Source organism: Bombina bombina, chromosome 3 (genome assembly GCF_027579735.1).
Source record: "Bombina bombina isolate aBomBom1 chromosome 3, aBomBom1.pri, whole genome shotgun sequence".
NCBI lineage: Eukaryota > Metazoa > Chordata > Amphibia > Anura > Bombinatoridae > Bombina > Bombina bombina.
The window spans coordinates 235,412,419-235,429,165 of NC_069501.1; the positions used below are offsets into that span (position 1 = coordinate 235,412,419).

General features: G+C 39.7%; 1 protein-coding gene across 2 annotated transcripts in view; it reads left to right on the forward strand.

Moving 5' to 3' along the window:
* SLC46A1 (solute carrier family 46 member 1) overlaps positions 1-16,747 on the forward strand; it is a 144,692-nt gene that overhangs the window by 40,358 nt on the left and 87,587 nt on the right. For both annotated transcript variants that reach the window (XM_053706203.1, XM_053706204.1), the window contains exon 2: positions 7,621-8,473. In XM_053706203.1, coding sequence (XP_053562178.1) covers positions 7,621-8,473 — 853 coding nt within the window. The remainder of the gene's footprint in view (positions 1-7,620; positions 8,474-16,747) is intronic.

Below are 16,747 nucleotides of genomic sequence, written 5' to 3' on the forward strand. Positions count from 1 at the left end.
GAACAGGACACAGACGGTGAGCTAATAAGGATTGTGTCATGCTTGGGGGTAAGCATTAGTGCAGAAATAATCTGCTGTAACATATCATAGCATTTTATATTTCCATTACTATGTCCACTTAGTACAGGAAATTAACCAAGTTATCGCCAAACCTTAAAAACTTCAAATTGCAGGGGTTGCATCACCAACGTTTTCTGTTTTTGTATATTTGTCAAATGGGATAACTTTGTGCACTTAAAGGGACAGTCAAGTAAAAATTAAACTTTGATGATTCAGATAGGGCATGCAATTTTGAACAATTTTCCAATCTATTTTATCATCCAATTTGCTTTGTTCTCTAAGGAAGTTTACTATGAAAGTCTGAGAGAATTCAGTAATATCTCATGAGACCACAGTAGAGCTGCGCATCTTCACCTGTCTCACGATTCGATTCGATTACGATTATCATCGTAACGATTCGATACGATTCGATTCTACGATGCATCGCGATGCATCACGATTACTGCACTATTTCTGCCCAATTTTTAAATTTTTCAGAAAAAAAAATTCAAGAAGTCAAAGTATTGAAATAAACTCTTTTTTTATTTTATTAGCTCAAAAAAGGACACTCTTCCTGTGGCAAAGTCTGAACACAGCAGACAACAACAGTTTATAGAACAGTAAATACTAAATGGCAATTGTTGTATTGGTTTGGAAACAATATTATGGCATCAAACTGTAGTTACAGAGTACGTAGTGTAAAAAGTGCAGTGCTCACAGTGTACTTCTTCAGTAAAAGAAAATATTTAAATGTATATATTATATATTAGTAAGTAGTACACTATACACTTGTAAAGAAACATGAACAACAAATAAATGTCTAACCTATCTATGTTGGTTTTAATTTAATTTCTTTACTTACTTAGTAATAATAATATAATAGACATTAAATTAAAACCCAAATAGATAGGTTAAGCTTAAGTTACCACCATAATACCTTATTTGTGTGAAAATTGTCCTCAGAAAACAAAACATAAATCCCTTATAGGTACAAAATTACAGGTGCAGTCCACTGTGCCTTCATGACTGTCAATTTGTGGCAAACAAACATCACGTGAAGAATCTGGAACACAACACAAAAGCACAGAGTGTGCACACAACACACATGTGATTGTGACATATACAATTAGTTTACACAGTTACAGACTTACAATAGTACTAGAGACTGAGAGAGAGACATTTAAAACAAGTAGCATTGAACTGAACTACTATAACTACAGTTTCTTCTTGATGATTATATTATCTTTATGGGATCACAAATATAATTAGTTAGTTATTAGTTACTGTTAAAGCAGTACTACACACAACTGAATAGTGACTGAGTCTGTCACTGAACAGTACACAGCAGTCACACACAAACAAACAATACATAAAAAAGGACACAGACATCAAGGAGTAAATCATGGTGAAGAAAGGGTGGCACGCCACTCACCTGAGGTGTGTGTGCTTTATTTTTGTATTGTGCTGTTGTGTGTGGCACTGTGTGTGTGCTGTACTGTCTGTAGTGTACAGTATATTTGTGATCCAATAAAGATTTACTCAAGGTTTACTCAAGGCTTTTCCTTCCCCTATAGTGGGGTTTGGCTTCAGTCTCACTCTCTGCATAGTGCACTCATAGACAGTTAGACAGTCACACTCACTAGACACTCAGACACTAGAGACACAGTGGGACACACACACAAACAAAAACATTCAATGGCACCACAGTCAGCCACAGTCACACTCACACTCATAGACACTTAGACAGTGACACTGGGACAGACACACAATCACATACAAACAAAAAAATTCAAAGGCAGTTAATACACTCATCTCACACACACTCATAGAGAATGAGATACATACAAACTTTTCAAACTGGCACTCACTCACAGACACACTCACACACTCATAAAGAGACAGTTAGACACTGCAGTACACACATTGTTATTGTTAACTGGTTGGTTATATTCGGTTAACCCCTACAGATCTGCCTGGGAGTGGGTGGGATGGCATTTGGGATTGGGAATTGGGATCATAAACAAAAACATATGATATCTTTCTTAAAGGGTCTATTTAAAATAGACAATTTTTTAGTGTGAATGAATAATATTAATAATCCCTTATGCAGTGTGCACTATGCACTCACTGCATTGCAAACAATACAGGGGTGTGCTGTAACAATAGCACAACATCTACAAAACAGAGCACTTCCTGATTGGCAAACATCACAGTAACACTAGAAGTAGTAATAGACATTAAACAAGAAGTAGCATTGAACTACTAGATTTACTAACTTTGATTATCAATATCTTTATGGGATCACAAATATATTGTTACACAACACACACACAGTCACAGTCACACACAGTCAAACAATACCAAAAAAAACACACATAATAAAAAGAGTGAATCATGGTGAAGGGTGACACTGACTGACACGCACACATGAGGTGTGTGCAGTTGTGTGTTGTTTCTTTTGTATTGTGTGTGTGTGTGTGTGACTGTGACAGAGTGACGTGGTCGGTCGTGTCGTGTAGTGTACTAGTATATTTTGTGATCCAACAAAGATTTACTCAAGGTTTTAAGCTTCATTTTTCAAAAAGCTATAAGCTATATAACAGTAACAAATATAAAATAACTTAACAGTAGTCTGCACTGGGCAGTGGGGCACACAGCACTTTCTTCTGGATGTGCCAAAAAACATTAAATATTAATATTATAAACCTGAATCACTACTCAGAATTATGGAATATGTAGGTTTTTCTGTAAGAACACTAGTTGATCCACATGCTCTGGTTTGAGGGTGCTTCTTTTAGCCGTTACCACATCTCCTGCAGTGGAGAAAACCCGCTCTGCAGACACGCTTGTACCTGGGATACACAAGTATCGCTTTGACAAATGAGAGAGGAGGGGAAATATGACCTCATGTACATGCCACCATTTCAAAGGGTCTTCAGTGAGAGGCAGAGATGGGGCTTTACAATATTTCTCTATTTCCTCTTCAGCCTTGGCATAGGGGGTCTTGGGTTCTATTGTACCTTCAGTGTCAGTGAAAGACTGTCCCAGCAAAGTCATGAGAAGCGATGTGGACTTTCTTTTGGGAGGAGAAGGGTTATCCTCCTCGATGGCTGATTCTTCTTCCAGAGTTTCTTTTCCCTCAGGCAGTGGCACTTCATCCACGTTTGTCCTCCTAGATGTAACTGTACTAGTACACTCAATCTGTGTTTGAACAAAAGAATAGAAAAAATAGCATTCATTATTACCTCGAGCAGCCAGCCAGCTAATGCTATGTGTGTGCTCAGAGAGACAGTAATGCATAAATAAATGCATACAACAGCTCACATCTATTCAAGAAACATGATGCAATTAAAATTACCTCCAAGGATGCAGCCTCCTCAGTCACTCCTCTGTATATCTCCAATCTCTCCTCCTCTGTGAGAATAAAAGGCAGTCCCTTAAAACGAGGATCCAGGGCAGAGGCTGTATAAAGTATCTTCTTCTCTGCCTCACTGCTGTACCTCTTCAGGAGATCTGTTTTGATGGCATTCTTGATCTCATGGATCATGGGTGTGTCTCCCATGGTGTCTGTCATGTTCTGGAGCAGTTGTGCATTTAGAGGGGCAATGAGAGAAACAGTTGGATTGCGCTCTTCTGACATCAGTGTGGTTGCATCTTTCATTGGCTTTAATGCACTCACAGCATCCTCTGCATTTGACACATCTGTTTCGTTGAGAGTGCAGAGATCTGACTCACTTTTTCTGACTTCTGGAGACAACAATGTGGCACAGATTGCAGGTTGCTGTTCTAGGAACCTCTCGACCATGTCATATGAGCTGTTCCACCTTGTTGTCACATCAGTTATTAGCTTATGATTCTTCAGGCCAAGACATTTCTGTTTTTCTTTCAGACAGTGGTTTGCTGTAGTGCTGCGGTGAAAAAATGTTGATATTCGTCGCACTCTGCCTAAAAGCCTGGAGAGCGTGGCCACTTTCAGCGCCCGCTGGGATGCGAGATTCAGTGTATGGGCGAAGCATTTTACATGAGGGAATTTTCCAACTTGAGCAGCAACAATCATGTTCGAAGCATTGTCGGTCACAAGCACTACAGATTTATCGGACAGCTGCCATTCTTCCACGACACGAGACAGTAGCTCCGCCAGATGAGAACCCGTGTGAGACTCATAAACTGCTCTCGTTTGCAGCACATGCGACAAGATCTTCCAGTCCTTGCTAATGTAATGTGCAGTTACTGTTACATAAGACTCCGTCGTGACTGAAGTCCATGAATCACACGTTAGTGCGACTCGACTGGCTTGGCTCATTGATGCAATTACCTGAGCTTTTGTTTCTTGGTAGAGTGCAGGTATAACGTTTTCTGTTAAGTGATTGCGTGACGGGATCTTATAACGTGGCTCTAGTGTCTTCAACAGGTTGCGAAACCCAAGGTTTTCCACAACAGAGTAAGGCCGTAGGTCCTTCGCTATGAAAGTTGCCACAGCTTTGGTTATTCTCTTCCCTTTTTCAGAGTTGGGTGGCAAAGTTGACAGCATTGCATCAATTCTTGGCTGATGAGCTTCAGCTAGTCTTGTTATTTCCTTGGCAGTGGCACTGGCGACAGCGGCAGGGGTTAGCATCTCAGAGTGAAAACGTCTAACGTGATTTCTCAAGTTAGTAGTATTCCCTAGGTATTTAATTTTTGTGTGACAGGCTTTACAAACCGCGTGTGTCTTGTCCAATTCGTGCTTTCCAGTATGTTCATAAAATCCAAAATGTGCCCAGATGCTTGCTTTTAAAATGCTAGGTGCATTTTTTATCTCTCTATCTTTTTTGTCTCCCTCTGTCATTTTAGCATGACATGTACATATGTGACGGATGATGTTGTTGTCAACGTCAAACTCTGTCAGTGTTAAAAAAAAAAGAAAATACACTAAGTTCCAGTTGTCAAAATGTCAAGCCGCAAATGTAAAATCAACAAGTACTAGTAACTTCAACTACTTTGCCAATGCCATACATTTTGCGAACATAAATTTTAAAACAAATTGCATTGTGATAATTGCAGGGGACATCACTCACTCACTGACACAGTTACTGTAATATATTACACACTTAAAGGTGCAAAAACCCAAACATTTACTTTCATGATTCAGATAGAGAATACAATTTTAAATAAACATCATAACTAACTCTTCTATTATTTAATTTGCTTCATACTTCTCAGATATCGTTTGTTGATGACATATTAGCAATGCATTGCACAGCACACACATTACTTACTATAAGTATATAATACTTTGTGCACAAGGAGGAGGCTATGCATTTCAACAAAGGATAAGCAAATTATATAATAGGGAAAGTTGTTTAAAATTGCATGCACTTTCTTGAATTAATATATTATTAAAATATTAGAACTTCAGACCAGGCCATCCATCCATGTGAAAAACATGTAGATAATAGATACAGATTAGACTAATAGAGACATTATTAGACAATAATAGTATACTATATTTATTTATAATACATTTTTTATATATGCAATATTATTCAATAATGCAGCAATTAATTATGCAGCAGCCTGAGCCTCAGTCAGCTCAGCATACTACGTTAAGTAAATAAGGCAAGTATTTAATTGTTACCCCTTATTGTGTAATAAATGTGATTGTGTACCCCTTATTGATTTGCTCTTACCTATTGGCAAGTAGTAGGCAGTTGAGGCAATAGGCAGGCATGGCAATGGCAATTATGGCATGGCATTGGCAAAATGTACAACGTTTTGGTAACTATTAACTAAACAAACAGTTAGTTAGTCTAATTCTCACCATAGGTCTCCTCCTCTGTCTCCCACAAAATAAAAATGAGCCCGCCGTGTAGCTGTAGTATACCGCCGTGTACCATCATCAATCTCAGGCAACAAACTCCTGCTTTGCTGCTTTGCTCCTACTGCGTAACTTCGGCACTTCAAGAGACCGCCCATGAGCGCCCATGTTGCTTTATTGGGTGACGTGACGTCAGTGACGTCAAAACGATGTACCGCGCACTTTCGCGCACTTTCTTTTACGTTTCCTGGAGGCTGGTCACGTGGGTAACGTTAATCGATTATCGCGTCTCAGCGCATCGATGCAGAATCGTTTCATGCCGCATCGCGATGCATCGTCAAAACGATTATTTTTGACAGGCCTAGACCACAGTAAAGCAAAGCATTACATCAGCACTGCTGATTGGCTCTTGTGTGTGTTTTTTACACTTGTAGCTGAAGGATAACTATTCACAGAACATTTACTCTGGTGAGCTGAAGAAATTGTGAGTTAAAATATCTTCCTTTTTCACATAGATGTTCAGGGGATATTTTCTTATCAGCTTTTTACAGTTATGCTGCATCACTTTCAAGTGATTTAGCATATGGGTATTATGTCCCTTTAAAGGGACATACTAGTCGCACAGTAAATGGCTCTGTTGTGCTAGAGGCATTTATTTTAAGACTTTCCACCCCCCACTATTAGATCACTAAGTGGTATTATTGTAAGTACAGTATTAGAACTACACCTACCATGCATCACATAAACACACATTGAAGACTTAAAGGGACAGTTTACTCAAAAAAAATTCTCCTCTTTATTTTGTTCCCAATGATCCACTTTACCTGCTGGGGTGTATTAAATTGTTTACAAGTATTTCCATTACCCTTATATTGGCATTTGAAATAGTTTATTTAGCCTGTTGTATCTCCACCCATCCTGAAAGTTTTTGGCCTTGAGGCCAAGCTGTGTAAACACAGCCAGTAGAAGAAATTACACTCCCAATGTGGCATAGAAGAGTTAAGGTAATAACATGTTAATTTTCCATTGTTCTCTCCAAGTATTGGTGATTGATTTATGGACAGATATAAGATAAAGAAGCAGGTATATGTACACAATGTGATAAAGTAATGAGATCGGATTATACCTACAAGCTCAACCAATTTTATTAGGTTGTGACTTCAAAACACAAAACCACCTAATTCATATACACAAATAAGCCTTCAAAAAAAAATCTCATACATTTTATACTCTGCATCTGATTACAAAAGTTATTGGAAACACATTAAAGGAAAAACAATTTTATAGTATACTGTCCCTTTTTAAGAACTAACTTTAGAGCATTTCATGCATTACATATTATTAAGATAGAAAGTTATACTTTCACAATAAATCAGCAAGTGTTACCAACTTGCTTAAAATTGCATGCTCTATTTGAATCATGAAAGAAAAAATTGGGGTTTTGTGTCCCTTTTTAAAGTTTTACCTTAGATTAAGCTGCAAATAGCCTTCTGCACCCCGTTCTATATCATGAAGCAGGAACTGTAAAAAACGTTATTTTAAAAAGAATATTGTTTCTGGCCATTTTGAATTGGCTTCCAAACTTTTTTTTTTACCATTCCTGCTGCGTAATATAGAAAGGGGTTCATGAAGCTATTTACAGCTTAATCTGAGGTAAGACTTTAAAAGGACTAAGGTGTAGACTGTCCCTTTAAGCAAATTTTATAGATTCCTTCCCCTTTCCTGTCCCTCAAATCATAAACTCTCAGATCTCAGTGCCTGTTTCTTGACATGTCTATTCCTTTTAGGAATTGGAGACACTGACTTCCCACTGGAGCCTTTACATTAACTTGGGTGGATTCCTGGTCGGTCTGTTCTCTGTAATGTTGCTGGGCCCATGGAGTGATCGTGTGGGACGCCGTCCTGTTCTTATCTTACCAGTCATCGGCCTGGCACTACAAGCTGCGATCTACCTCATAGTCATGTATCAGCAGTTACATGTTGGCTATTTTTTGCTTGGACGCATCATCAGTGGAATTACCGGTGACTTCAATATGGTCCTTGCAGCCTGCTTTGCTTACATTGCAGACATCAGCAGTCGGCAGTCACGCACTTTCCGCGTTGCAATCCTAGAGGCATGTTTGGGTATTGCAGGAATGGTGGCCAGTATCATTGGTGGAAACTGGAGGAAAGCCCAGGGATATATCAACCCTTTCTGGCTAGTTTTTGCTGTAAATATAGTAACTGCTATATATGTTTTCTTCTGTGTTCAGGAATCTGTGAAGGAGAAAAAGCCAGAAAGGTTGTTTACTCCCCGGCACTATAAGTCTGTGTTCCACCTTTTCACGGTGCCTGGAGAGAACAAGAGACGGAGCAAACTGTGCTTATACTCATTAGCCCTCTTGGTTGTGGTGACTGTACATATGGGTGCCAAAGACCTATTTGTGATATATGAACTCAGCTCACCCTTGTGCTGGGACTCTGACCTGATAGGTTATGGTTCAGCAGCTGAACATCTCACATACCTTAGCAGCCTCGCTGGCCTTCGCCTTTTCCAATTGTGCCTGGCAGACAGTTGGGTGGCAGAGATGGGATTCATTTCAAATATCACAGGCCTGGTTGTCATTTCCTTAGCTGCCACCACTCCACTGATGTTTACAGGTGATATATACAAAAGGGTTTATGGAGAACCTTGTTTTTTAAATGTTTTATTTGTGTACATCGATATATACATAATCAACGTAAAGTGACAGGTAGCACCTTGCTGAATTTGTCCCCCAAACTTAAACGGACAGTCTAGTCAAAATTAAACTTTCATGATTCAGATAGGCCACGCAATTTTTAAACAACTTTCCAATTTACTTTAATCATCAAATTTGCTTTATTCTCTCGGTATTCTTAGTATAAAGCTAAACCTAGGAAGGCTCATATGCTAATTTCTAAGCCCTTGAAGGCCGCCTCTTATCTCAGTGTACTTTATTTTTTACAGCTAGACAGTGCTAGTTATCAAATGTAGTTAACTGCGCCTAGTGGGGCATTAAAGCTCACTATTAGAGATCACCCAACAGGATCTCATGAGAAGGTAGGTACCACTGGATAAAAATAGGAGCGCCAAAAGGCTAAAGTATGCTTATCGGGAACTGATACTCTATTTGTAATTAAAAGCATTTAATATAAATTTTTATTAAAAAAGCCTTAGTAGGTCAAGTACCATAAAAGACAATGTGAACAATAAGTTAAACAAAATCTAAACATATTATAAAACAGATATAAACTTAACCCACTGAGGGGAAAAAAATAAGTTAGTGACAGGATGGGTACGAAAACTGTAATTTGAATAAAGTCTATACAGTCCGTGAAATAGTCCTGATGGATTAAATCCTCAAAGTGTTCTGTGATGCGGTCCTTGAGAAAAGTGAATTTGGGAAATTCAAGAATAGTATGTGAGATACAAAAATGTCAGATATATCCTTAATATCCTTGAGATGAAATGGGAATCAAAAGAATACCCGCTTAGGTTTATCTAGAAAAGAAAAATATATGTGCAATATTGTCTAAGTATTTCAACCTAAATTGCACCGTTATTTCGGTGAGCCCCTTTTCATTTAGGATATTAAGGATATATCTGACATTTTTGTCTTTTTTTTTGTTTTGTTTTTCTCACATACTATTTTTGAATTTCCCAACCTTTTTGACATTACCTTGTTTTTTGACATGTACACGTATATGTGCATGTGTATGTGTGTGTGTGTGTGTATATATATATATATATATATATATATATATATATATATATATATATATATATATATATATATATATATATATATATATATATATATAGTAGAGCTGCAACTAACTATTATTTCTTCTGTTAAGTGTGATCAGTCCACGGGTCATCATTACTTCTGGGATATTAACTCCTCCCCAACAGGAAGTGCAAGAGGATTCACCCAGCAGAGCTGCATATAGCTCCTCCCCTCTACGTCACTCCCAGTCATTCTCTTGCACCCAACGACTAGATAGGAGGTGTGAGAGGGCTATGGTGATTATACTTAGTTTTATATCTTCAATCAAAAGTTTGTTATTTTAAAATAGCACCGGAGTGTGTTATTACCTCTCTGGCAGAGTTTGAAGAAGAATCTACCAGAGTTTTTGCTATGATTTTAGCCGGAGTAGTTGAGATCATATTGCTGTTTCTCGGCCATCTGAGGAGAGGTAATCTTCAGATCAGGGGACAGCGGGCAGATGAATCTGCATAGAGGTATGTAGCAGCTTTTATTTTCTGACAATGGAATTGATGAGAAAATCCTGCCATACCGATATAATGTCATGTATGTATACTTTACACTTCAGAGAATTACACTGTAAGAAGTACATAAAGCTGTTTAATAACTAGAAATTATGTTTAACGTTTTTGCTGGAATGTAAAATCGTTTTCATTTGCTGAGGTACTGAGTGAATAAATGTTTGGGCACCATTTTTCCACTTGGCAGTTGCTTAAATCTGTTTTTTTCTGTCAGTTTCTGTTCTCCCTCACTGCTGTGTGTGAGGGGGAGGGGCGGTTTTGGCGCCTTTTCTATGCATCAGTTATTTCAGTCAGCAGCTCATTGTATTTCCTGCATGATCCGGTTCATCTCTACAGAACTCAGGGGTCTTCAAACTTATTTTGAGGGAGGTAATTTCTCTCAGCAGAGCTGTGAGAATTATAGTTTGACTGAAATAAAAACTTTTATTCTGTAATTTGTTTCCTGCTTTCAGAAATTGTTATCTTTGTTAATGGGATTAAACCTTTGCTAAAGTTGTGTTGTTTACAAGGATTGAGGCTATAACTGTTTCAATTTATTAATTTTCAACTGTCATAGATTTTCTGTGCTTCTTAAAGGCACAGTACGTTTTTAATTGAATTGTATTCCAAGTTGCAAGTTTATTTGCTAGTGTGTTAAACATGTCTGATTCAGAGGATGATATCTGTGTCATTTGTTGCAATGCCAAAGTGGAGCCCAATAGAAATTTATGTACTAACTGTATTGATGCTATTTTAAATAAAAGTCAATCTGTACAAATTGAACAAATTTCACCAAACAACGAGGGGAGAGTTATGCCGACTAACTCGCCTCACGTGCCAGTACCTGCATCTCCCGCTCGGGAGGTGCGTGATATTGTAGCGCCGAGTACATCTGGCCGGCCATTACAAATCACATTACAGGATATGGCTTCTGTTATGACTGAAGTTTTGGCTAAATTACCAGAACTAAGGGGTAAGCGTGATCACTCTGGGGTGAGAACAGAGTGCGCTGATAATATTAGGGCCATGTCAGATACTGCGTCACAGGTTGCAGAACATGAGGACGGAGAACTTCATTCTGTGGGTGACGGTTCTGATCCAAACAGACTGGATTCAGATATTTCAAATTTTAAATTTAAACTGGAAAACCTCCGTGTATTACTAGGGGAGGTGTTAGCGGCTCTGAATGATTGTAACACAGTTGCAATACCAGAGAAAATGTGTAGGTTGGATAAATATTTTGCGGTACCGACGAGTACTGAGGTTTTTCCTATACCTAAGAGAATTACTGAAATTGTTTCTAAGGAGTGGGATAGACCCGGTGTGCCGTTCTCACCCCCTCCGATATTTAGAAAAATGTTTCCAATAGACGCCACCACACGGGACTTATGGCAAACGGTCCCTAAGGTAGAGGGAGCAGTTTCTACTTTAGCTAAGCGTACCACTATCCCGGTGGAGGATAGCTGTGCCTTTTCAGATCCAATGGATAAAAAATTAGAGGGTTACCTTAAGAAAATGTTTGTTCAACAAGGTTTTATATTGCAACCCCTTGCATGCATTGCGCCGATCACGGCTGCAGCGGCGTTCTGGATTGAGTCTCTGGAAGAGAACATTAGTTCAGCTACTCTGGACGACATTACGGACAGGCTTAGAGTCCTTAAACTAGCTAATTCATTCATTTCGGAGGCCGTAGTACATCTAACTAAACTTACGGTGAAGAATTCAGGATTCGCCATTCAGACACGCAGGGCGCTGTGGCTAAAATCCTGGTCAGCTGATGTTACTTCTAAGTCTAAATTGCTTAATATACCTTTCAAAGGGCAGACCTTATTCGGGCCCGGGTTGAAAGAGATTATCGCTGACATTACAGGAGGTAAAGGCCATGCCCTGCCTCAGGACAAAGCCAAAACTAAGACTAGACAGTCTAATTTTCGTTCCTTTCGTAATTTCAAAGCAGGAGCAGCATCAACTTCCTCTGCACCAAAACAGGAAGGAGCTGTTGCTCGCTACAGACAAGGCTGGAAACCTAACCAGTCCTGGAACAAGGGCAAGCAGACCAGGAAACCTACTGCTGCCCCTAAAACGTCATGAATTGAGGGCCCCCGATCCGGGATCGGATCTAGTGGGGGGCAGGCTTTCTCTCTTCGCCCAGGCTTGGGCAAGAGATGTCCAGGATCCCTGGGCGCTAGAAATAATATCTCAGGGATACCTTCTGGACTTCAAATCCTCTCCTCCAAGAGAGAGATTTCATCTGTCAAGGTTGTCAACAATCCAGACAAAGAAAGAGGCGTTTCTACGCTGCGTACAAGAGCTCTTGTTAATGGGAGTAATCCACCCAGTTCCACGATCGGAACAGGGACAGGGGTTTTACTCAAATCTGTTTGTGGTTCCCAAAAAAGAGGGAACTTTCAGACCAATCCTGGACTTAAAGATCCTAAACAAATTTCTAAGAGTTCCATCGTTCAAGATGGAAACTATTCGAACAATTTTGCCCATGATCCAAGAGGGTCAGTACATGACCACAGTGGATTTAAAGGATGCTTACCTTCACATACCGATTCACAGAAATCATTACCGGTATCTAAGGTTTGCCTTTCTAGACAGGCATTACCAATTTGTAGCTCTTCCATTCGGATTGGCTACGGCTCCAAGAATCTTCACAAAGGTTCTGGGCACTCTTCTGGCGGTACTAAGACCGCAAGGAATTTCAGTAGCTCCGTACCTAGACGACATACTGATACAAGCTTCAAGCTTTCAAACTGCCAAATCTCATACAGAGTTAGTACTGGCATTTCTAAGGTCACATGGATGGAAGGTGAACGAAAAGAAAAGTTCACTCGTTCCACTCACAAGAGTTCCCTTCCTGGGGACTCTTATAGATTCTGTAAAAATGAAGATTTACCTGACAGAGGACAGGTTAACAAGACTTCAAAGTGCTTGCCGCACCCTTCATTCCATTCAACACCCGTCAGTGGCTCAATGCATGGAGGTAATTGGCTTAATGGTAGCGGCAATGGACATAGTACCCTTTGCTCGCCTACACCTCAGACCACTGCAACTGTGCATGCTAAGTCAGTGGAATGGGGATTACTCAGACTTATCCCCTTCTCTGAATCTGGATCAAGAGACCAGAAATTCTCTTCTTTGGTGGCTTTCTCGGCCACATCTGTCCAGGGGGATGCCATTCAGCAGACCAGACTGGACAATTGTAACAACAGACGCCAGCCTTCTAGGTTGGGGTGCCGTCTGGAATTCTCTGAAAGCTCAGGGACAATGGAGTCAGGAGGAGAGTCTCCTGCCAATAAACATTCTGGAATTGAGAGCAGTTCTCAATGCCCTCCTGGCTTGGCCCCAGTTGACAACGCGGGGTTTCATCAGGTTTCAGTCGGACAACATCACGACTGTAGCTTACATCAACCATCAGGGAGGGACACGAAGCTCCCTAGCTATGATGGAAGTATCAAAGATAATTCGCTGGGCAGAGTCTCACTCTTGCCACCTGTCAGCAATCCACATCCCGGGAGTGGAGAACTGGGAGGCGGATTTCTTAAGTCGTCAGACTTTTCATCCAGGGGAGTGGGAACTTCATCCGGAGGTCTTTGCCCAAATACTTCGACGTTGGGGCAAACCGGAGATAGATCTCATGGCGTCTCGACAGAACGCCAAGCTTCCTCGTTACGGGTCCAGATCCAGGGATCCAGAAGCAGTCCTGATAGATGCCCTGACAGCACCTTGGGACTTCAGGATGGCTTACGTGTTTCCACCCTTCCCGATGCTTCCTCGATTGATTGCCAGAATCAAACAAGAGAGAGCATCAGTGATTCTAATAGCACCTGCGTGGCCACGCAGGACTTGGTATGCAGATCTGGTGGACATGTCATCCTGTCCACCTTGGTCTCTACCTCTGAAACAGGACCTTCTGATTCAGGGTCCCTTCAAACATCAAAGTCTAACTTCTCTGAAGCTGACTGCTTGGAAATTGAACGCTTGATTTTATCAAGACGTGGGTTTTCTGAGTCAGTTATTGATACCTTAATACAGGCTAGGAAACCTGTTACCAGAAAGATTTACCATAAGATATGGCGTAAATACCTATATTGGTGTGAATCCAAAGGTTACTCTTGGAGTAAGGTTAGGATTCCTAGGATATTGTCTTTTCTACAAGAAGGTTTAGAAAAGGGTTTATCCGCTAGTTCATTAAAGGGACAGATCTCAGCTCTGTCCATTCTGTTACACAAACGTCTGTCAGAAATTCCTGACGTCCAGGCTTTTTGTCAGGCTTTGGCCAGGATTAAGCCTGTGTTTAAAACGGTTGCTCCACCATGGAGTTTAAACCTTGTTCTTAATGTTTTACAGGGCGTTCCATTTGAACCCCTTCATTCCATTGATATAAAGTTGTTATCTTGGAAAGTTCTATTTTTAATGGCTATTTCCTCGGCTCGAAGAGTCTCTGAGTTATCAGCCTTACATTGTGATTCTCCTTATTTGATTTTTCATTCGGATAAGGTAGTTCTGCGTACTAAACCTGGGTTCTTACCTAAGGTAGTTACTAACAGGAATATCAATTAAGAGATTGTTGTTCCTTCTTTATGCCCAAATCCTTCTTCGAAGAAGGAACGTCTACTGCACAACCTGGATGTAGTCCGTGCTCTAAAATTTTACTTACAGGCAACTAAGGAATTTCGACAAACGTCTTCTCTGTTTGTCGTTTACTCTGGGCAGAGGAGAGGTCAAAAAGCTTCTGCTACCTCTCTTTCTTTTTGGCTTCGTAGCATAATTCGTTTAGCTTATGAGACTGCTGGACAGCAGCCTCCTGAAAGGATTACAGCTCATTCCACTAGAGCTGTGGCTTCTACTTGGGCCTTTAAGAATGAGGCCTCTGTTGAACAGATTTGCAAGGCTGCAACTTGGTCTTCGCTTCATACTTTTTCCAAATTTTACAAATTTGACACTTTTGCTTCATCGGAGGCTATTTTTGGGAGAAAGGTTCTTCAGGCAGTGGTTCCTTCTGTATAAAGAGCCTGCCTATCCCTCCCGTCATCCGTGTACTTTTGCTTTGGTATAGGTATCCCAGAAGTAATGATGACCCGTGGACTGATCACACTTAACAGAAGAAAACATAATTTATGCTTACCTGATAAATTCCTTTCTTCTGTAGTGTGATCAGTCCACGGCCCGCCCTGTTTTAAGGCAGGTAATATTTTTTAATTTATACTCCAGTCACCACTTCACCCTTGGCTTTTCCTTTCTCGTTGGTCCTTGGTCGAATGACTGGGAGTGACGTAGAGGGGAGGAGCTATATGCAGCTCTGCTGGGTGAATCCTCTTGCACTTCCTGTTGGGGAGGAGTTAATATCCCAGAAGTAATGATGACCCGTGGACTGATCACACTACAGAAGAAAGGAATTTATCAGGTAAGCATAAATTATGTTTTTCATAATCGATTAATCGGCCGATTATTTTTTCGATTAATCGACTAATCGGATAAAAAGAGAATCAATAATAGTTTTCTATGTTTTAAATAAAATCCACATAATGAGTGTTACAAATATAAACTTCAGACTAAAACTTTACATTAACACAACTGTTTCTTCAATTTTTAAGCAGCAGAGCACAGTTTTATAATTAAACAAAACAAAACCACAAACTGTTTGAAAAGAGGTAGAACTAGAAAGTTAGACTATCACTGTTAATAACATTCTGTTATTCACTCTTTCAGAAACTTTGCATTGAAATGCAAAAATCTCAACATGTCCACATGCTTCTGGCTAAGGCTGGTTCTCTGTTTGCAGCTATATTTCCTGCAGCAGAGAAAAGGCTGTTGAGGTGTATAAGGAGGGTTTTGCCAATTTCACCAAAGTGGGATATTTATCTTTGTTAGCTCTTCACCAATGCTAAGCGTTTTCTACCTTGGAAAGGGGCCTCTCAATAAAGTAACCTTTGACTTCATTCTAACATAAAAATATCTTGAATATCTATATGCAATGGTAAATAACCAGCTATAAGGTTAGGGGAAATATTTAGTCCGCTCTAAAAATAACGAATATATACTTATCAAGGTTGAATCTGGTACATATTATCACAATTTATTAAAAATATAAAAAAAAACAATAAAACACAAAATCAAAAGCGCTAAGGACTGTATATCAATAACAGGACAAAGCCTTACACATTAATTTATACAGTACATATAATCAGCAATAGCAAGCAATACGCTAATAATTGTGCAAACAGATAATAGTGCGCATCAACTTAAATAACTCCCATCAATCTAGGGGCAAAGTGTAAACAACAAGCTTGGCACTATATCATGCAAAGCATAGTTCCAAATCACCGGATTTAATATAAACAATCCAAATGATGACTATTATATCTGGGTTGCACATAAGCCAGGGGTAGTTGTAAACTTATGCTGTCCTGAAAAAGTGAAAAGTAGACGTCTGTAGACATCCTTTAGGCTAAGGACATAACCATAAAACACAATACCATGTGCAGGAGTTCATTGGAGTGAAGCAGCTGGTGTTGTGCACAGACCAACTAATTGCAAACCAACAAATCGATTATGAGATTAGTTGACAACTATTTTCATATAATATATATATATATATTTTTTTTTTCTCAAGGACCCCATCACAGAACACTTTGAGG